General features: G+C 34.7%; 2 protein-coding genes across 2 annotated transcripts; both read left to right on the top strand.

Annotated features, from left to right (window-relative positions):
* The first annotated feature begins 69 nt into the window (after nt 1-69).
* Nucleotides 70-12,059, top strand: LOC129302861 (ABC transporter B family member 25, mitochondrial). The gene is made up of 20 exons (XM_054941738.1): nt 70-836; nt 939-1,181; nt 1,290-1,476; nt 1,843-1,904; nt 2,111-2,154; nt 2,857-2,959; nt 3,176-3,283; nt 4,667-4,750; nt 4,858-4,918; nt 5,348-5,493; nt 5,576-5,692; nt 6,144-6,229; nt 7,293-7,381; nt 8,461-8,516; nt 9,123-9,203; nt 9,307-9,372; nt 9,480-9,572; nt 10,078-10,142; nt 10,635-10,770; nt 11,510-12,059. Exons 1-20 carry the CDS (start codon nt 468-470, stop codon nt 11,642-11,644), a joined length of 2,331 nt encoding a protein of 776 aa, XP_054797713.1. The 5' UTR covers nt 70-467; the 3' UTR covers nt 11,645-12,059.
* A 678-nt stretch (nt 12,060-12,737) lies between these two features.
* Nucleotides 12,738-14,219, top strand: LOC129303791 (serpin-ZX-like). The gene is made up of 2 exons (XM_054943310.1): nt 12,738-13,070; nt 13,235-14,219. Exon 2 carries the CDS (start codon nt 13,397-13,399, stop codon nt 14,018-14,020), a length of 624 nt encoding a protein of 207 aa, XP_054799285.1. The 5' UTR covers nt 12,738-13,070; nt 13,235-13,396; the 3' UTR covers nt 14,021-14,219.
* The last annotated feature ends 8,620 nt before the right edge of the window (nt 14,220-22,839 follow it).

Raw genomic sequence — 22,839 nt, forward strand, 5'->3', positions numbered from 1 at the left:
AAGCCGGCAAAAAAAAAAAAATTAGAATGAAAAGGGGGAAAAAAGAAAAAAAGAAAGAAAGAAACCCAAGATGAACTTGGCGCAGGAGGGAGGGAAAAGGGGTACGTCCATTGACCGGCAAGTTGGCGCACAGAATCACTTCTCTTGGTGCTGGGTTTGAATTAATATCGATTTTAGTCTCCCAAATTTAGTCTCCTAAACTACAATACACAGATTCTCTGCTTGTTGTCCTTTCTTCTTATTCTTCTTTCTCGTATATGCCTTGTAGAGTGCGTTCACTCGTTACCCAGATTTCAATTTCACAGTTTCTTTGTTGTAATAAGTCACATTCATACAATTGAACACTTGCTTGCCGATAGAAAAAAGTTTTGATTAGGGTTTTTCCAGTCCAAGTTTGCTTCTTATTTGCAGTTTGGGTTCTTCCATTTTCGCTGAAGGGAAAAGTTTGACAGCTTTGATTTAAAGGAATGCTTGCTGCTGCTTCTTTTACTTCCAAGCGCATTCGAGCTTCGGAGTTTCTTCAACGTGATGGGAGACCCGGGATAGTATCACATGGTGCCACTGCCATAAGCTATTTTGAAAATTCTGCTTTTGTTGATGTGAGCAGGAACTGTGTGATTAGCAATCGAGTTCGGTCGATTGTTAGTTTCTCTGGCATCAGCACATTCCATAGTCGTAGGAGGATTAGTAGAGATTGTTTTAGGGTCAATCCGACTGTTCCCAGAAGATCTACGAGTTTACTTCTTAGTATAAAAGGATTTCTCTCTGATTCATCACCATCTAATTCCTATACTTCACTATATAGCAGAGTTATCAGACCGCGCTTTCCACAACCTGTTAGTTCACACAACCTTATTGTTTCTTTACCAAGCTTGTGATCATGGTTCTATGGGTGTTGACAATGTTTGATTTGTTTTTTTTTTTTCGGGGCGCTACAGGGTTCAACGGTAGACGGGCGAGCATTGTTCTCAACTTCAACCAAAACTGATGATGGAACGTCCTCAAAGAAGATCGAGACCCAGAACCAAAAAATTACAACCACAATTGCTAAAACTTCCTCGGGGGAACAAGTTGCTGACATTAAAATCCTCCGTACTCTTGCCAGTTATTTGTGGATGAAAGATAATCTTGAATTCCGATTCCGGGTTATTGCTGCTTTGGGTTTTCTTGTTGGTGCTAAGGTTAGTCGCTTGGTCACTTGCTGACAAGCTGTTAACGTGGTGATGCTGGTCATTGTCATTTGTTCTTGGCTGCTCAGTCTAATGGATCGTGTCTTTCCCATCTTTCAGGTTCTGAATGTTCAGGTCCCTTTCTTATTCAAGCTTGCAGTTGATTGGTTGACGACTGCTACAGGCAATGTTGGTGATCTTGCTTCTTTTACAGCTGCAAATTCAACTCTGTTAGCTCTTTTTGCAACTCCAGCATCTGTGTTAATTGGATATGGAATTGCACGTTCGGGAGCTGCTGCTTTCAATGGTAATTGAATGAAGTTATTTCTGTGGCGTTTGTGTATTCCTTGATCAAGATACGCCTATATGCACCTAAAATTTGTCGCTTTATTTTTGACATGCGGGACTTGAATGCTTCCCATCTCTCATTCTCTCTCGTCATTGAAAGAGGCCGTTTGCAAACTCTTTCTGGTCTTACTTGTCATTCACTGGTACCTTTCAAAGGACATGGAATGGATCCCTTATATTTATAATGAAGATTTCCGTTGTACTCATAATATTGGGCTAACTTGAAAACTTTCCTGTCTTTCTATTCCGTGCTTCTTTGAGAGAGAATTTTTTTCATGACTTGATTACATGTTGTTCTTATGTTTGATACAACTTCTTGTGGCAGAACTGCGTACTGCTGTATTCTCTAAGGTAGCATTGCGAACAATTCGATTAGTATCTAGAAAGGTATGGAGCTGTTGTTTTCAGTGCTATAGAACATTTTTCCATTTTGGAACATTATATGCTACATAGTTTTTTGCGCATCTATAAGTGGAAGCAATACTATTTTTGATGAGCTTTTCCTTATAAACACTTTCAATGTGTGTGTGTGTGTTGAAAATCATATTTCAAGTTGTATCGCTATGCTCAATTTATATTACTTTCTGTTGCAGGTGTTCTTACATTTGCATGAGCTTGACCTACGCTATCATCTAAGGTATTGCATCTACCCTGCTGATTGGATGATAATTATTACATCAAATTTTAATTTTAATAATTCAATTAGGTGTTCTCATTGCATCTGTTTTTAATTTTATGTTGAATCCACATTTTGGGTTAAAAATAACAAATGTTTGGCACTTTCCTTTTATTTATTTATTCTCTACGGCTATTATTGGCGCATGGGGAGTTTGGGGTGTTGTGCTGAGAACTGGTGAATGGAGAAGGAAAGTTGGGACATGGGAGGTTAAAGGTCGAGGCAAGTAATTTACCCTGCTGGCGCTAGGAATTCTAGGATTTTTTTTTTTTTTAAATGGTGGAAGTATCTTAGTACCAAGACTTTTGGTTTTCTATAAAACGTGCATAAAATTTATTTCTGAGAAATTTGCAAAATGAATTTCTGGGGTTTATATTCCTTTTTTTTTTATTATGAATCTGGGGTTTATATTCTATTTATTCCTTCACATAAGAACACTCACACCAGATATTATGGGGACTCTCAAATTTGATTTGACTTTACCACCCAGTTTACAGCATAAACATACTCTCTGTTAATATCAAATGCGGGTACAAGATATTGATAAATTCAGATTGAAATATTTTCAAAAACATCTTATTTTCCTGCTTCTGCATGACCACTATGCTTTGAATGCCTTTGTTGATATGGTTCTTTCATTCTAACCTTGACATTATTTTTCAGTCGAGAAACTGGAGCATTAAATAGAATAATTGATCGTGGTAGTCGTGCAATAAATTTTATACTTTCATCTATGGTGTTCAATGTAGTACCCACTATATTAGAGGTATGTCTCAATTATTCCCCTGTTCCTGAGTTCAACTATGCTGTCCTCAAACTATGTTATTTAAATAAATATAATATTTTGGAGGAATTGGACCTCTTACTGTGAATCACTGTTGTCTTTTCATTGTAATTGCTCTTCAAATATTATTTTGTTCATCCCAACACTTGCTTCGTTTTCCCTAACCAACTTCTACAGATTTAATATGTATCCGTCCAGATATCTATGGTATCAGGTATACTGGCTTACAAATTTGGAGCACCTTTTGCATGGATCACATCCCTATCAGTAGCTGCTTATGTTGTTTTTACTCTGACTGTGACACAGGTATTATGTCTTGAACTGGGCATCCTTTTTTTCGTATTATTTTTAGGTGTGCAATAATTAGTAGTCTATTTCTTTTATTACCTGCCTTTTCATATCCATTACTTGCCCCATGACCGTCTCGCATTGTTTCACCATTCATTTTAATTATTTGGTAAATTCTTATTCTGTGCTGACACGCAACCATCATAGAATATCCTGATAAACGCATTAATGAATCATTTGTAAGCACTTAATTTAATAGCTCAGCGACAGATTTTTTTAATGACTGCCCAATTAAACCATCCTAAAGGATATGATATTGTTTACTGTTGTCATACTTTTTTTTTTTTTTTCAATTTGTGAAGTATGGAAGTCATTGCACATGGATGTTGAAAACCTTCCATAAAAAAATGAAACAGAAGGACAATGTGCAAAATAAGTGGAACTCTGATTGGTTTTTTTTTCGTTTATCTATTTTTTCATTTACATTGTAATTTTGATAAGGGGTCAATGAGTAGTAACTTGAAAATAAAATTGGGTGAACAGACCATACCTCAAGTAGAAAAGTTTAGATATTTGGGAGCGATTATTCAACAAAATGTGGAAATTGATGGAGATATTGCACATAGGATACAAGCGGAATGGTTTAATTGGAGAAAAGCTAAAGGAGTTATCTGCGATTGTAAGGTACCTGATAAGCTTAAAGGAAAGTTTTATTAAACTGTTATAAGATTAGCAATCTTATATGGTAGTGAATGTTAGGCTTTGACAGGACAGCAAGGGTATAAAGTTGAAGTAATAGAGATGAGAATGTTGAGATAAATGTGTGGATATACATGTAAAGACAAAATTCCAAATGAGCGAATACGGGAAAAAGTGGGAGTAGCACCTATTGAAGGAAAAATGGTAGAAAATCGTTTGAGGTGGTTCGGACATATACAAAGAAGACCACGGGAGGCACCTGTGAGGAGGGTGGACTAGATGACTGAGCCCTGTCAAGAGGGGTAGAGGAAGATCGAAGAGAACACTTTTGAAGGTTGTTGAGCGAGATCTTTTAATTAACAATATTTTTAAAAACTTAATAAATGATAGAGCACAATGGCATCATATTATCCATGTAGCCGACCCCACCTAGCAGGATAAGGCCGCTTGTTGTTGTTGTTGTTGTATCTACTTTTCTTTTTGTTAACGCTTTGGGTCCTTGTTACTTTTCCTCTCATTATCTTTTTTCTGCATGCCTGGGGTTAAAAAAAGAAAATATAAATCATCAACTTGGTTTTTGCTTATGTTCGTGTCAGAATCTTTAAGTTTCCTATTTATTTATTCCTAGCGTGAACCTTGCTCCCTCTAGTTTTCTACCTAAGCATGCTATACTAAGAATCTTAAGCTTCATGTCTTCTCCAGTGGAGGACTAAATATAGGAAGGCCATGAATAAAGCTGACAATGATGCAAGTACCAGGGCAGTCGATTCACTCATTAATTACGAGGCGAGGATTTTAATTGCTAGTGCAATGGTTTTGAATTATTACTACCATTTTTCTTTTTGGCTCCAATGTGATCTGGAATGATTTTTTTTGTTTTTAATTTTTTTCAGACTGTCAAATATTTCAATAATGAAGATTTTGAAGGTGAAAAATATGATGAGTTCCTAAAGAGTAAGTTAATTATTCTGATCTTTCTGGTCAAAATCCATCAGGTAGAAAGATGCCTCTAGATGAATTCTAATCTATAATATTTAGTGGATCTTTCATAATCATAATTCAATATTCTTAGTATCTCAAGAACCACATATTTTCTTTCTGTATTTGATTTCATTTTGTTCTAATATAACTTTCCTGCATATGAAACACTAATACATGTTAATTTGAAAGACAATACGGAACCAGTCTTTTCATTTTATAAATCTTGACATTCAAATGAAAGCATGCAGAGTATGTTGCTTATGTAAAACATCAATTTGCAGTTTTGGTTTATGAAAAAGAGAGTTGAATATATGATCTTAGTGTAAATTCAGATAGCTTCTCAAGTCTCTCTTTGTAATCCTTGCTGTTTTTGCTGCTGTTACTTATAATCTTGTTAATCAGGGTATGAAGATGCTGCTCTGAAAACACAACGCAGCCTTGCTTTTCTGAACTTTGGTCAAAATGTTATATTTAGCACTGCACTTTCTACGGCAATGGTGTTGTGTTCTCATGGGATTATGAATGGCCAGATGACCGTTGGTGATTTGGTAATTACATCAATTCATTTGAATTGCTCCACGATAAATTTGTGATCACTCAAATTGTTTATAATTTAATTTCTAAATGCAGGTTATGGTGAATGGGCTCCTCTTCCAACTTTCTCTTCCACTCAATTTCCTTGGAAGTGTTTATCGTGAGACTATACAGAGTTTAGTTGACATGAAGTCAATGTTTCAGTTACTTGAGGTATATTCCTGATTGAGCTTCATTAAAGTTATCTCGCTGTTCATTTTTAATGCATTGATAGTTAACAGAAGGTTGGTTCATATTACCTTGGTACACTCTTGTGCTTAAAGGTTGTGGCTTAAACTGTCACCTTGTGTGTCCAGGATTTGGGCAAGTCTAATTTTTGCATTTTTATATGGATAAATATATAGTTTCTTCCCATTTGAGTTCATATAGTTTCTTCATCATTTCACTGTTTTAAGATGCTATGCTTTTGTTCTGAAAGGACTACAGTATTTGGGATTCTCCCACTGGAGAAATGCCAACAAAAGATGTCCTCAATGACTAGTTCCTTTATTGATTTTGGGAACTTACCTATTGCTTGCAATATGATCATATTTTCCAGCAATTCTCTCTGCCTGCTTGATCACGTTATCCTGACCATTTTTCTTTTCTCCAACTCTTACTCTAGGAAAGAGCTGATGTTAGGGATAAAGACAATGCAAAGCCACTTGAATTAAATGGAGGGAGCATAGAGTTTGAAAATGTACACTTCAGGTAGTTGATTCTTTCTTTATTACCTGCTGCAAAGACTCTAATGGCCTACATGCTGACTGCTGTCTAATGTATTTGGTGTTGCCACTATTCTGGAGGGAAAATGCTTTTTCTTGTTTTTCAAGATTAGAGTGGACAAAAGGATAAAGCAAATGCGAAACAAAAGTATATTTTAGCGGCAGCTGTCTTATTATCTGGATGTGGCACGTCTATGCCTTGTTTGCTTAAAATAGGTCCACTTATTAAGTGTGGAGTTTGTACATATCTATTTTAGAATTCTATGGATTAAAATTGTGATAAAATTAATATATACTGATTATTCTTAAATATTTAATTACGAATTCCATATTTCTTAAGATGTTTGAGAATTCATTTTTTATTAAAATTTGAAAGTACTTAACTACTCCCTCCAGTCCTAAATGTTAAAGGCCGGAGCTAGTTAACTAATTTAATTAATGAAGCAGAGAAAAGAGTTTGAGGTCTTACAAATGGAACCAAAGCAAACTCCTGAACTAGCTCCTACATTAAAGGCCAGAGGGACTGTTAAACATGTGGGTTTCTCAAATTATATTAAGAATCAAATGGTATAGGAAGAAGCAATTGTGTTTGAGAATCTTGATGCTGATGCCTAAGAGAAATGCCACAAGGAGATGGCGAATGATATGGAGCAATCATTGAAAATTACCAAGTAAATGCCTTTTGTTTCATTTATATTTGGTTCTCTTTAGATTTTCTTATTTTGACCTTTTCTTTCCTCAAATGCCTTCTATTTTCATTTTTTCTTATCCGTCTAAGTTGTATATGACGTTTCATAGGAAAAAATCATAAAATAAATAAATAAATAAATAAAAATCAAGAGACCATTGGTGCAAGTTTGATTGGTTAAACCAATTCAATCAGACTTGCCAATTCAGTTGGTTTCCTCAATGCCAGTTGTAATGCATAATGCTGCTTTGAATCTTCCAGGGATTAGCATTGCAACTCTGTTATAATGCTAACTTGTTGGTAAATAAAATTTATAATTAACATCAGTTTGATGAATTATTGATGCATTTTGTCCCCCCAGTTACCTTGCAGAGAGAAAAATACTTGATGGAATATCTCTTGTTGTGCCAGCCGGAAAAAGTGTGGCAATTGTAGGAACTAGTGGCAGTGGTAAGGTTCAGCATGAAGGATTACTGGAATTACACCAGATTTCTTCACTTTCTTTAATTATATTGCTTTCTGATATTTACTTCTTTTTTTTTCAGTTGGAGAAACTTTCACTTCATTATAGTTACTTTATTTTTTGTATCTTATTATATGATTTGATGAAATATTTATGGTTATATGCTTTGAGGCCCTTGGGTATGGTGTCTATGATTTATTGAGAAATGGCTGCACCAGGCCCCATTTTTAAGGCATTTAATTTTTGTATGCTGAAACCCATACTTCTGCGTGCTCATTTTTTTACTTGTACGTTTGTAATGTAATACTTATATATGTGCAAAATATCTTAATTGTTGATGGGTACTTCGCTGTTTGAAAGCAACAATGGTGAAGCAATAAGATTAGCTCTGGCAAAAAAAAAAAATAAAAAAAATGATATATTGAAATAAAAAGAATAATAATAAATTAATGATGAAGCATAAGTCTATATCCATGCATTTATTTTTGGAAGGGTGGATAGCTGGTTTTTTGCTTCTTTGAAGATATGGTTTTTTGCCAATGGCCGTTGAGATGAATTTGAGATTTTTATGCTGTTGAAGTGAGGACCCCTAATGCCATCCCTTCCATTAATCATTTAAATTCTTTGTATGATGGTAAATTAAGCTGTAAAAATCTTCCAATTTTCAAAATTGTGTTGTCCGGATAATGTTGGCAAGAACTTGTGGGGGTGTCAGTAAAGCAAGGATTTTTCCTGTGAAGTAAATTAGGCCATGTCTTGTATGATTGTATCTTATCGGCAGTCTCTATACTTGTGCTTTTGCTTCTCTTGGTTGCGTGTATAGTCTGCGGCAAGACAGAAACTAGGTAATTTTGGTGTTTCACTGTAAATAGAGATTTTTCGTCTGCTCTTGAGTTTTTTGGCAAAAGGAGGGTAAAATCTTGTTGAGATATATCATGTGTTAGTATTATGTATTCAGTGGGAAAGAAGTGGGATTTTTTTAAAGAGAATTTTTGCATTCATTCATTATGATATTATCTGATGTTCAATATTTCTCTGATATTAAAAATATGTATGTCCTTGACAGGTAAATCAACCATTCTTAGATTGATCTTCAGGTTTTTTGACCCTCATTCCGGAAGTGTAAGAAATGAACTCATAAATCTAATCTTAAGCTAATTTTAGCTATATTGGTAATTAATATTCATAGTTAGCTGACGGCATACGAGTTCTGAGATCCACCATTGTTTAATATACATGCTATATGGCACCAAAGCCAAGTGTTTACTACTATAAGAAAATAAGTTGCAAGTGATCTGGTTACGTGCTCATCAATAAGGAGAATTATTGTTTTTGATTCATTATGTTCCTTTCTTAGACAAGGATCTGTATAAAAACTATCCACAAATAGCATGACACAGTTGATAGTTACAATTCAATGATCCTGGGCATGGAGTGTATGCAACATTTCAGCTAATTCTTTGATTGAAGCTGAATGCAGATGTGTCACCTGTCTGATGCACTTGAACTTTCTATGGTCAGATTGAGCTCTTGTGAATGAATGTGATAGGAATTTGTTATGATTTACTTGGCCTAATTTAATTTTCCTTTGCTGGAAATTTGATTATATTATTTATGAATGTGCTAGTTGGTGCTGGTTATGTAAAATTTTGGAAGTGGTTATTCATTTAATTACTAGAATGGGAATTACTTTCTCCGAATTTCTCAAGCCCTGTTTGTGCTCTACAGATAAAGATAGATGGTCAAAATATCAAGGACGTAACCCTTGATAGTCTTCGGAAGTTTATCGGTGTTGTTCCGCAAGATACTGTAAGTTCAGTGAATCATTTGTCTCCTTTTGATCTGCGTCACTTCATTGCCCACATGATAACTCAGATGCTTTGAAAACCTGAGTGATTATGATCATGTGCAGGTACTTTTCAATGATACAATTTTTCACAATATCCATTATGGTAGACTTTCAGCAACGAAAGAGGAAGTAATCTATGTTTCTCCTTAATTTCCCCTCTATTCACATTTTGAACCTGCAAATTTTAGCTGTGGCATGTCAAGTTGCTCTCTTAGCTTAAAGCATTCTGTATACAGGTCTATGAAGCTGCTCAAAAAGCCGCAATTCATGACACTATCATGAATTTTCCTGAGAAATATTCAACTGTTGTGGGAGAGCGAGGGCTCAAGGTGACAGCATTTCCTGTTTACTGCATCTAGTATATCTATATTAATACATTTGGGAGTTTTTGGTGTCTTATCATGAGATTTTAAAATAATAATGGGTGGTTAATATAAAGATGATGGGTTAGTAAACAATTGCTGCACATCTAAAGTGATTCTTGTGTTTTAGCAGCAAAAGAAAGAAGTGATTCTTGTGACAGAAAATATTTAATAACAAGACCAACAGACACTAGCATAATTGAGGACATTCGAGACAAAATTAATTCGGAGGACTGAATTAGCAACTTTCTTTGGAATGAAATGGATTTGAAAAGAAAAAATGCTAATCATGTTGTGGCAGAATTTTATTTTGTTGATCAAGTGGAAGTGTTGAGATACATATACATACATACATACATATATATATATATATATATATATTATTTTTGGGTTTAAAATTACATTGGAAAAGGGATATATTCTTCTACGTTAGCAATTTATTAAACTTTTCTTTGATGGATTTCTTGCACAGTTAAGCGGTGGTGAGAAGCAACGTGTCGCCTTGGCTCGAGCGTTTTTGAAAGCACCTCCAGTTCTGTGAGTATTCTGATTATTTCATTGAGACATTGACGAGTGATGACTGTCTTCTCTTGTATTTTAGTCATGTATTGTTAAGCGTGATGGTCGAATTGTACTTAAAGCATCTAATAGAGAAAGAAATGGACTTCAGAGATTCAGCAAATGACAAAAATAAATCAATCATGATTAGAAATTCAATTGAAGTCCCGAATCAAAATAAGAAAAAAAAAAGAAAAGAAAAGAAAGTCTATTGAAGTCATGGATTTAAGGGGGAATAAATCAAAACTAATGATCAAGCAATTGGGGAAATAAATCAATTTTATCAAGGAAGGACGGAATAATCTTTTATAATGAAGAGTATGAAATGAATGTTGATATTCACAATTATTCAAAAAAAAAATTGTCATTTTCAGATTTTGTCTCTGGATTTATATCTATGCTACACTTGAAAGTAGCATAAAACAAGCCATCTTTTAATTAATCTTAGTTGCTTCTTGTTTTTGCTCTTAGGTTATGCGATGAAGCTACGAGTGCACTTGACAGCACAACGGAAGCAGAGATATTAAATGCTTTGAAATCTTTGGCAAATAATCGCACTTCCATATTCGTTGCTCACAGGCTTACTACTGCAATGCAGTGTGATGAGGTTACTGCCTTTTCTATGTTTATGTCCTTAATTTTGTGGTGCTTTGTTTTTTACATATATCCAATACTCCTCTCTGTTCTTTAAACTTGTCCTTGTTTCGAAGAACATTGTTCCTTGGGCATCTACATATGACAATGATTCATTAATTGCACTGGAGTACGGTAAATTTTTTTGTGCCTAGGAAAATATTGTACGAACATGCCCACACAAATAATGATAGTTGCACAGTTTTTTCTTGTGATCCTCCTGATTGGGCAGTGGCTGCATTTGTGCCACAGTAGCTCCACACATGAAAGTTTTTAGTAGATCCATTTGAACACAGGTTTTGCCACCTATGAAAGTATTTTGGCCTTGTGTAAGAAAAAAATTGTTGTGCAATAAGAACGCTACTCCATTTGCACCATAATGACTTTTTGGTATCTTTCAAGCACAAGAAAAAAGTCTTGGTAAATTTAATCTTGAAAAAGCAAGTACACAAAGCTTATCATGAATAGACAATTTAGCATGTTAGGATTTAGCTCTTGCAAAAAGTTGTGCTCCATATGCTCCAGCAAGTACCTTCTCATAGTTAACTTTGGTTTCCTATCTTTAAAAACCAATGAATCAATGAGAATCAGTCTAAATTCAAAAGATATATCAACTATGTCTTTTAATTCAGCTCATAAATCCTTACTTTCTTTTCAAGTTATCCTTAAACTGTATGCTATAGTCAATTTAATATTCTTACACCCATTGTCAGATCATAGTGTTGGAAAATGGAAAGGTGGTTGAACAAGGACCACATGAACTGCTTTTATCCAAGGCAGGAAGATATGCACAACTTTGGGCACAGCAAAATAACACAGTTGATGCAGCGATGAAAGTTGAGGCATGAAACTAGGCAATCCCTTCTCTCTTCCTTCTTGTCAGAAGCGAACAATGCATAACAAATAAGAGGCAAACAAGATTTATGGTCTTTGAGGGCAGCATCTGAATTAACAGTCTTCAAGTTTGTTTCCTCTAAGGAGTTTTGCTGGGCTGTATTATGTTTCATATTGCTTGTTAGACATGTTGATGCATTATCCCAGTATTTGGGATAATAGCAGCAATTCTTGGCGACCTCATGTTTCATTTTCTTACCAATATTGGTGTTTGTGGGCACATTTTTTCTTTTTTCTTTATTTTTTTTAAAATTTTGATTTAGGGTTTATAGCAGTTGAAGTTTTACAGCAAACCTGGAAGGAGTTATGCTGTCCTCTGTTATATTTCATATCGTTGATGCATGGGTTCAGACTTCAAATGCAGAATAATACTAGCGACTCTTGGCGGACATATATTATCATTTTCCTATCGAAAATAGTGAAAGGTAAAATTTAAAAAAGAAGTAATTAATAATTTATTTTTAATGGAAAGTAACTTGTAAAAGGAATCTTGAATTTCTACTAGAAGATGACTTGTATGTAAAACTATAATTAGTATTGTGAAAAATGATTGCATTTTCAAAACCCAAATTCTAAATCTTTAATTAAGTTGATACAACAATTCTTGTGAGTTGAGCCAAACACTTGATGGTTATCTTTAATAAGATTTTTAAGTTTGGGTGTGCCTACATGAAATTTGAATTGCATTTGTCATTGGAGTATTTATTTTGTTTGCAACCATGGAAGAGATTTAGTTGGTTCAGAGACACGAGCTTAATTGAAATGTGGATCAAGAAGATTCGGTGAAGATAAAATTGACTTCCACGGATGGTGTGACAAATTGAAAAAAATAAGCTTAAAGGTTAAGCAAAGTAGAGACACCTCAATGAAGAATATATAACAGGCCGACGCACGCATCCATTGAGTTTATTACACACCATTATCTTATATAAATTTGAGCGATTCTAACAAAACAAGCACGGTGAAGCAAAAGAGAATGGCATCCCCTTCACAGGAAAACTCTATTTCCTTCAACACCGATTTCTGTTTGCAATTGGCATACAGAGTTCTTGAGAAACAACTTGAAAGGGTTCTAATTTCGTGTCATCTCCACTTTCTCTTCACATAATATTGAGCATTGTTGCTGCTGGATCACAAGGAAAAACCTTAGAGCAGCTTCTTTCATTTCTGGGATCAGAGAGTAAAGACGATCTGAATTCAGTGTCTTCACAACTTATTTCTAGCTTAAGGCATGTTGAGGGCACTGAAAGTGGAGGTCCGATTCTGTCCTTTGTTAATGGCGCTTGGGTGGAAAAAACGTTTGGTTTGAAGACTAGTTATGAAGAGGTAGTCAAAAATAGTTACAGAAGCCAAATTGAAGTGGCTGACTTCATAAACAAGGTACTCTTTGATTATTCATCTTGTGTTTCTTTTCCTGCACTTAACTCTCTTTCCTTTTCCTCTTAGATTGCAACTTTTTACATGTTACCTCATCGAAGTGGAACTGTATAGAGAATAAATTTCAAAGCCTTAATTCGATTGATTCTATGGAATTTGTTCACCAGGCTGATAAAGTTGCAGAAGAAGTGAACTCATGGGTTGAAAATGCAACTAAGGGACTCATAAGGGAGATTCTTCCATCAGGTTCCATAGATCAGGAAACAAAGCTACTTCTTGCCAATGCACTGTATTTCAAAGGAGCATGGGACAGTGAGTTTGATCAAAACATGACAAGAACCAGAAGTTTCAATCTTCTCAACGGGCAGATTGTACGAGTTCCCTTCATGACCTCCGAGAGAAATGAAAAATATTATTACAGATCATATGAAAATTATAAAGTACTCACCATTCCTTACCAAAGTGGTAGCAACCCTTTGAAGTTTGCCATGTATTTCTTTCTTCCTCATGAGAAGGATGGCTTACCAAATTTAATTCACACTTTAAGCTCGAACCCCAGATTTTTAAATAAAAAATTTAAACTGCGGAAAGAGAAATTTTCAAAATTTTGGATCCCAAGGTTTAAATTTTCCTTCAACTTGAAAGCCACAGAGGACATGGAAGAATTGGGACTAACCTTGCCTTTCACTGCTGGGGAGCTAACAGAAGTATCAGATTCTTCATCCAGTAACGAGCTTTATGTTTCGAATATTCTGCAAAAGGCATTTGTTGAAGTTAATGAGGAAGGAACAGAAGCTGTAGCCAGCACAGCAGCTATGATTACGTTGACCTCTTATGTCAGGCCGCGCCTGCGAAGCTTTGTGGCTGACCATCCCTTCATGTTCATGATAAGGGAAGAGACTTCAAGGGCGGTGTTCTTCATTGGAGCAGTGCTTAACCCCTTGAATTCTTAAGCAAAGCACTAATAAGATACTTATAGTGAGAATGAGTGGTGGTGTGTTTTATAATCTATATATGATAGGTAAAGAATAAATAATAAGTAGTTTAGTTAGTTAGATTCTGCAAGACTATATGATAAAGGAGCCTACATAAGGGATCCCAAGTGTGAGTCAGATGCTGTGCTTAATTTGAATCAAAAATATTGTTCAGTCTCTCTCTATTCTCTGTTTTTTCTCTTTCTATTCTACCTATCTCACTCTTCTCTCTTTCTCTCCTCTGTTTATATGAAATTTGAGTTGGTGAGATGTAAAACTGGGATGGATTGCTATTAAGTTGTACAATTAATAGTTTTTTTGTTAGTATGATTTATTGGAGCTTCTATATTTGATCTTGAATTTGTTTACGATATTGTAATATATTAATTATACTACATAAATTCTAACAGGATCCTTAAATGTTAAGCTCTCGATAGATCAATGAAAAAAATCCATAAGAGGCCAGCACGTATATTTATTAAGTTTATGAATCAAAATTCATTCTCTTATAACTTTAGGCAAGCCAAACAAAACAATCACATTAAATTCTATGAATTAAATTCAGTGCTCCTGAAAGAGGTACCTGCAGGCTAGTATGGCCCCAAGGAGGTGCCCATAGGCAGGGGTGGAACCAGACTAGGAAGGCTGGGGGGCCAATTTTGTAATATGTAGTTATATATAGATCAAGTTATTTAATTTTTATTAATAATTAAACATAATTTTACAATAGAATTGAGAAAATTTATAAGATAACAATTCATTTATATAAGACTTAAAAAATAAGAAAAGAACTTTCCAAAGTATATAAAAAAATCGCGTTATAAAATTTAAAGAAATTAATAATATATTTTTATTTTTATTTACTATTATTTATAAAAAATTTTTTAAATTTTATTTATAAGTCAATTTTTAACATGTTTTATTGAAACCAAGAACATTTTAAAACTTATTAACTATGTTTAAAAATTTAATAAGTTTTTAATTTCGGTCCTATTAAATGTATATACTTTAATAATATAATTTATCTCTCCAACATTTAATAGAGGATAAAATAAAAAATTTGTGATAAAAATTTAATTCTTTCACTTATAAATAGGATAAACAAAATACTCATCTCTCTATTCTATAAGTGAAAAGGCTACACATGAGCAAGGACTAGAAAGTAAAGAATGTATACTTGCATAGGGACTAGAGAGTAAGAAATACATAATGAAAATATGATAAAAGTGAAAGTTAAAAGATTGAGGGGCCAAAGCAGTAATTTTTTCCTTATAGAAAATCATCCATTAACTTGATAAAAAATTTTAAAAAAAAAAAACTGGGGGGGCTGTGCTAAGTCCGCCCCTGCCCATAAGTTACCAACTTGATTAGTTTGGGTCAAAGATTTAGGATATTAGGGGGAGGGGAAAAAAATAAAAAAGCCAAGCACATAGAAGCTTAAGAGAATGAAATCCTCTTCACAGAGATAAACTATTTCCTGCAACTCCAATTTCTGGTTGCAATTGGCATATAGAGTTGTTGAGAAACAAATTCAACAAGGTTCCAATTTTGTGTCATCCCCACTTTCTCATCATATAGTACATGTTCCAAAAATGCAACACTTGAATGGTTTAAATCTTTCTTTCAAACCTGTGTCACATCTCTATCATAACAATACAATCTGTCAGGAATATGTATACAGTTTACATATCCTTAAGTAGTTTTGATTTTTGAATTACTTGAAATTCCTTGTGAGAAAGGTGATAAGATAACCAAGCAAGGCTATGAGTATTTTTTAAAAAAAAAAATGAAGTATTAGTATGTAAATAATATATCTGTTTATCATGATTTATGAAGTACTTAAAATTTTTATCTAAAAACATAAAGTAACTCCCCAAAACAAGTAATGAACACTTGCATGAGTGTTCTCTCGGCGTTCCTGGCAAGCCCTTCCTGCATCTACGTCTACTCCAGAAGGTTAACCCAATGTGAATAAGTTAATTTCCTTGGCACTGTCTCGACTCTGGGGCGATCACGAGTCTGAATTGAAACAGTGAGACATTGGTTTTTAAAGTGGGGGCAAATATGTCATTTTCAAGAAAAATTTAAATGTCAGACAAGTCTCTGGTCAGCTTACATGCTGCTAACTATAAGACAATTAACTCCCTTTACTTTATTCGCAACTCTAAGAGAGCTTATTTTAGTTTGTGCAGAGATATAAGAACTTAATTGAAGTGCCAATAGGATAAATAGATCAAGAAGATTCGGTGAAGATAAAATTGACTTCCATGAATGATGTGACCAAAGAAAAAAAAAGAAAAAAGAAAAGCTCACCCTTCATAATATCTATGGATGCTTTCAAAGTTAAAAAACAAAAAAAAAAAAAATAGAAGTAAAGTAAAACAAAGAAGCAATCAATTCCTTTTCCTAGGGGGCACAAAATAAACAATATCAAATGTCTGATACAAAATTTAATAAATAAATTGTATTATTTTCTACTTATGATTCATGAACATTACAGCTTGTTAAATTTTTATATTTCATACAAAATTAATAACATTGTAACAAGTCTTGTGTGTTGTGATATTTATATATTGTAATATATTAATTGTATCCTTAAAGGTTAAGCAAAATATAGACAGCTCAATGAAGAATATATAACAGGCCGACCCACACAAGCCATTGAGTTGATCACACACCATTATCTATATAACTTTGAGCGTTTCGAACAAAGCAAGCACGGTGAAGCAAAGAGAATGCATCCTGATAAGATCTCCTTAAAGATTTATTCGCGAAAGAAATGACAAAAGATAAATTAAATCTGATTTTATTATTTAGTTTTTAATTTAAGATTTTGTTATTTAATTTACATATTATCTAGGAGATTTTATTAGATTTAAATTTTTATTCATTTATTGAGATCTTATTTAGATTTAGATTTTTATTTAGTCTTTTATTATTTAGTTATCTAGATTTAGATTTTATTCTTTCATTATCTAGTTATCTAGATTTCATTTATATTCACTCTTATAAATATGCTTAGCAACTCAGAAACTAGCATATCATCATCAATAGAATATTTTTTTAAACTCTTTGAAAATTCTCCTGAGCGTAGCTATTAAGTGCCTATTTGGATAAGGGAAAAACGCACGTTTTCGACCCCAAAATTGATTTTTTTTGCCAATTATCCAAACAGTCGAAAATGATCAAAAATCAATTATGGGCCAAAACGTGCGTTTTTTCAGAAGCTCCCTCCTTTCAAAAATATTAGGAAAAATTACAAATACAAGCTCAAGAAAAAATTACAAAGAAAATACATAATTTAATAAAAATAAAATCAAATTCTCTTCTTTTTCCTTTTTCTTTTTCTTAATAAAAGTTAAACTTTGTATCTTCAAAAAATTGATATCTGATATTTAAACATTAAATTATATAATAATTTATATAGTTAAAAATTAATTTTAATTAAATTATTCAAATATTTTTAATTTTATTAAAATTAATTTTAAAAAATTAGTATTTAATCTATCACTTAATCAATTATTTTTATAATCTATTATATCCAACTGAAATTCAAACAAACACTAGGAGAAATATAAAACAAAATTTTGTTTCATATTATCTCAATAGAATTATTCTTCCTGTTTTCTTTTATCTGAACGTTCTAATAATTTGGCATCAGAGAGCCATGGTTACCACACGTACTGGTCAAGAAACCAATCCTTCAGAATCCAATATCCCCCCAGAAAATCAAAACTCACTCGTATCAGGCCATTTAGTAGCCATTGCGTTAAAACTCGAGACTCTTGATTTGCTAAAAGAAAAGGTAGATGCCCTTGAAGCATCTGCAGTCACCAAAAGCAAGATAGCAAGGGAGACTCATCGCAGGCAATACTATGAAGAAGAAAGTGAAGATAAGCATGAATATCGAAGACGCAATAGGCCTCATCACACCAAAATTGAACTTCCAAAATTCAATGGAGGTGACCCACGAGGATGGTTCTTAAAGGCAGAAAAATATTTCAAGCATTATGACACACCTGAAGAAGAGAAGGTAGATGTGGCATCAATGTATCTGGAAGTAGACGCACTTGATTTGTTCGCCTGGATCAACCATGAAAGAACCCTTCATTATTGGGATGAACTTGTGACAGCCTTTCAAGAAAATTTCGGACCTCCCGAATACCAAAATCCTGATGAATTTTTGTGTAACATCAAGCAAGAGGGATCTGTACAAGAATATCGTGCTGAGTTTGCCAAACGCTCTGCCCGAGTAAAAAATTAGCCTGAACACTGTTTGCTAGGCGTCTTCCTCAATGGATTGCAAGAAAATTTATGATCAGATGTACGCATTCATAAGCCTCGGTCTGTCTACAAAGCAGTAAGCCTTGCCCTGGAGTTCGAGACTAAGATGCGTGTGAGTAAGCCCAGACCCAATCAATTTCAAACCCAAATCGATTTCCTTACTCTGCATCATCAGTTGCACGAGACCAGAAGAGACCCTCAGATTTGTTCTCTGGCAACCCATACCCGAATGCACCACTTGAAGGCTCCAGAATCCTAGTGTCTTCATCATCCTCGGCCAGAACAGCGAGTTCGAAGGCATCTAAAGTCCCCTTTAGGAACGCCGAGCAACAGCGCCGAAGAGACAAAGGTCTCTGTTTTTGCTGTGGGGAGATGTTCAGACCGGGTCATCATTACAGCAACTCATTCTCACTGCTAGAAATCATGGACGAAGGTGAGGAGCTCCTTCCTCCTCGGGAAGATGCGGACTTCGAAGAGGCAGCTCCTGAAAACACAGAAATATCTCTGAATGCTATTTTGGGAGGAAACATGGGTTCAACAATGAAATTAAGGGGCATAATAAACACACGTGAGGTACTATTGCTGGTAGATAGTAGGTCTACACATAATTTTGTTTCTGAGGCACTTGTGCAAGATCTCCAACTACTTACACAGTATATTTCTTCTTTTGGAGTTTAAATTGGTGATAGTAGCATTGTGCGATGCAATCGAATATGCAAAAATATAGAGATACATCTAATTAGGCTAACCATTAAGGAAAACTTCTTCCCTTTTACACTTGGAGGGGTTGATCTAGATCTCGATATTAAATGGCTAGCATCTCTTAATAAAGTGCAAGCCAATTGGAATAAATTATTCATGATTTTTTGGTTGAATGGCAAGAAGTATCAGCTCCAGGGGGTTCCTAATACTACTAAAGGTGCTCAATTTAATTCTCTACAACCTATAGAAGCTTTTGTTGAGTCTAACCAATCTCAATATTTCAACCCAGAGCTACTATTTAAAGAATTTTCATTAGTTTTTGAAGAACATACCAATTTGCCTCCCGTTAGAAACCACTCACATGCCATTCCCTTGTAACCTGGGACTAACCCTCCCAATTTGAGGCCATATAAGTACCCTTATTATCAAAAGACAGAGATTGAGAAACAAGTTGAAGAATTGCTGAAAAAGGGCTTTATTCGACCTAGTTCTAGTCCATTTGCAAGCCCAGTCTTATTGGTCATAAAGAAAGATGGTTCATGGCGTTTTTGCATGGCTTACCGAAAATTAAATAATATTATAATCCCAGATAAGTATCCAATGCCCAATATTGATGAGTTATTAGATGAATTGCATGGGGTTGTCTATTTTTCCAAACTAGATCTTCGTTCTAGATACCACCAAATTCGGATGCTACCTGAGGATATTCATAAAATTGCTTTTTGCACTCACTCTAGGCATTATGAATTCACGGTTATGCCATTTGGCTTAACCAATGCCCCAGCTACCTTTCAATCTGTTATGAACGATTTGTTTCGCCCTTATCTAAGGAAATTTGTACTGGTATTTTTTGATGACATCCTAGTATACAGTACCTCTTTTCAACAGCATTAGGACCACTTGCACACAATATTAGGGACCTTGCAAGAAAATGTATTCTACGTCAATTTAAAAAAAATGCTTTATTGGAAGGCCACCAGTTCCTTTCCTAAGGCACAAAATATCTACTCAAGGAGTAGAAGTAGAGGTGGAAAAGGTAGAGGCAATACGGGAATGGCATGTTCCAAAAAATGTGAAGGAATTGTGTGGTTTCCTAAGCCTTGCAGGGTATTACTGACATTTTGTGAAGAATTTTGGGATCATTGCACGCCCACTTATAGAGCTGACTAAAAAAGATGCCTTTTCATGGTTTGAGCAAGCTCAAAAGGCCTTCAATTGCCTTAAGCTTGCACTAATGATAGCCCCCATCTTACAGTTACCTAATTTTGAGATGGAATTTACAATTGAGTATGATGCATCGACAGAAGGGATTGGAGCTATTCTCTTACAAAACAATCATCTGATTGCTTATTTTAGTAAAGGTTTTTCTGTTTCTAATCGCTACAAGTCAGCTTATGATCGTGAGCTCTTGGCATTAGTTCTTGTAGTACAAAAATGGTGCCATTACCTCCTTAGGAGACATTTTTTCATGAAGTCAGATCATGCTAGCCTTCAATATCTATTACAACAATGTATCACAACTAATACTCAGCAAAGATTGATCATTAAGCTCTTGCCATTTAATTTCATTATCATTCACAAGGTGGGTGTAGATAATAAGGGAGCTGATGCTTTGTCAAGACATCCCTAACATGCTGATTTTTTTTAAATGGCAGTACCTTTCACCTCTGAGTTACACGATCTCCCGTCTGAGTTGGAACTCAATCCCTTTACTAGTGAGATCATACTGGATCTCAAAAGGGACCCGTCTTCTCGACCAAAATTCCACCTGGTTGACCACAAGCTCTTTTATGATAATCGGGTTGCCATTCCTTACACATCACAATTACAACCCCAGCTACTAGCAAAAGCTCACTTATCTGTTGTGGGTGGACATGGTGGTTTTCTTAAGACATTTAAGCAGCTTACAGAGAACTTTTACTAGCCTTCCATGAAAATAGATGTGAAGGCATATGTGCGACAATGCATCATTTGTCAACAAAACAAGTATCAAACTTTAGCACCGACTAGTCTACTTCAACCCTTACCCATACCCTCTCAGATTTGGGAAGACATAGCTCTTGACTTCATCACAGGTCTTCCAAGGTCAAGGTCAAGTGGTTTTGAGGTTATATTAGTCGTAGTAGACTGTTTGAGTAAATATGCCCACTTTATTGCCCTTGCACATCCTTACACTGCCAAGAAGGTTACAGCAATCTTTTGTGAAGAAATTATCCATCTGCATGGGGTACCTCACTCAATAGTCTCTGATAGAGACCTTATCTTTATGAGTTTCTTTTTGCCAAGAATTATTCAGGCTAAGCCAAACCAAGTTAAAATTGAGTACCGCATATCATCCCTAAACAGATGGTCAAATGGCGGTGGTCAACCGTGGTCTTCAAGCTTACTTACAATGTTTCGCCCATGAACAACCTTAATTATGGCACAAATTTCTCTGTTAGGCAGAATACTCATACAATACAAGTCACCATACATCAACCACCTCTTCTCCTTTCAAGCTAGTATATGGTAAAGATCCGCCTACCTTACTTCCTTATGTGAAAGGTGAAACGCTTATAGCTGATTTGGAAGATCAATTGGAAAAAAGAGATGCAATGCTCAAACTCCTAAAGGATGACCTGCGGAAGGCCCAGGACCAGATGAAGGCGTATACTAACAAGCATAGGAGAGAAGTCGAGTATGTTGATAGGGATGTTGTGTGGTTGCGAGTACAGCCTTTTCAACAACGATCACTCACCAAGAGGAAGTTTGAAAAATTGTCACCTCATTTCTTTGGACCTTATAAGATTCTTAAGAAGATTGGAAGGTAGCTTATGAACTGGAACTTCCCTTAGATGCACGAGTTCACCCCATTTTCCATGTATCTCTTTTACGGCCTGCTCATGGGGTTGATCTGCCCGATGTTCCAGTATCCCTACCATTATCTGCTGATTTAGAATTCTATATAGAACCTAACCAAGTCTTGGATCATCGCTAGACCCGCCATAATTCGCTGGAACTACTAGTACAATGGCGTGGGCGACCGGTAGAGGAGTCTAGTTGGGAGGACTACGACCTTTTGCATGCTCAGTTCCCCTCCTTTCAACTTGGGGACAAGTTGAGTTTTTAAGAGGGGGTAATGATAAGATCCCTTTAAAGATTTATTCACGAAAGAAATGACAAAAGATAAATTAAATCTGATTTTGTTATTTAGTTTTTAATTTAAAATTTTGTTATTTAATTTACATATTATCTAGGATATTTATTAGATTTAGATTTTTATTAATTTATTGAGATCTTATTTAGATTTAGAATTTTATTTAGTCTTTTATTATCTAGTTATCTAGATTTAGATTTTTATTCTTTCTTTATCTAGTTATCTAGATTTCATTTGTGTTCACCCTTATAAATATGCTTAGCAACTCAGAAGGCTAACATATCATCATCAATAAAACATTCTTTTAAATCCTTTGGAGATTCTCCTGAGCATGGCTATTGAGAGAAAAATAGAATGAGATTCTTGTTCCATATTATCTCAATAGAATTGTTCTTCTTGTTTCCTTTTATCATGAGCGTTCTAACACATCCCCTTCACAAAAAAACACTATTTCCTTCAACACTGATTTCTATTTGCAATTAGCATATAGAGTTCTTGAGAAACAACTTGAAAGGGGTTCTAATTTCGTGTCATCCCCACTTTCTCTTCATATAATATTGGGCATTGTTGCTGTTGGATCAAAAGGAAAAACCTTGGAGCAGCTTCTTTCATTTCTAGGATCAAAGAGTAAAGATGATTTGAATTCAGTGTCTTCACAACTTGTTTCTATCTTAAG

The sequence above is a fragment of the Prosopis cineraria genome, unplaced genomic scaffold (genome assembly GCF_029017545.1).
Source record: "Prosopis cineraria cultivar Desert tree isolate PC_DT_omini unplaced genomic scaffold, ASM2901754v1 PC2, whole genome shotgun sequence".
Taxonomy (NCBI): Eukaryota; Viridiplantae; Streptophyta; class Magnoliopsida; order Fabales; family Fabaceae; genus Prosopis; species Prosopis cineraria.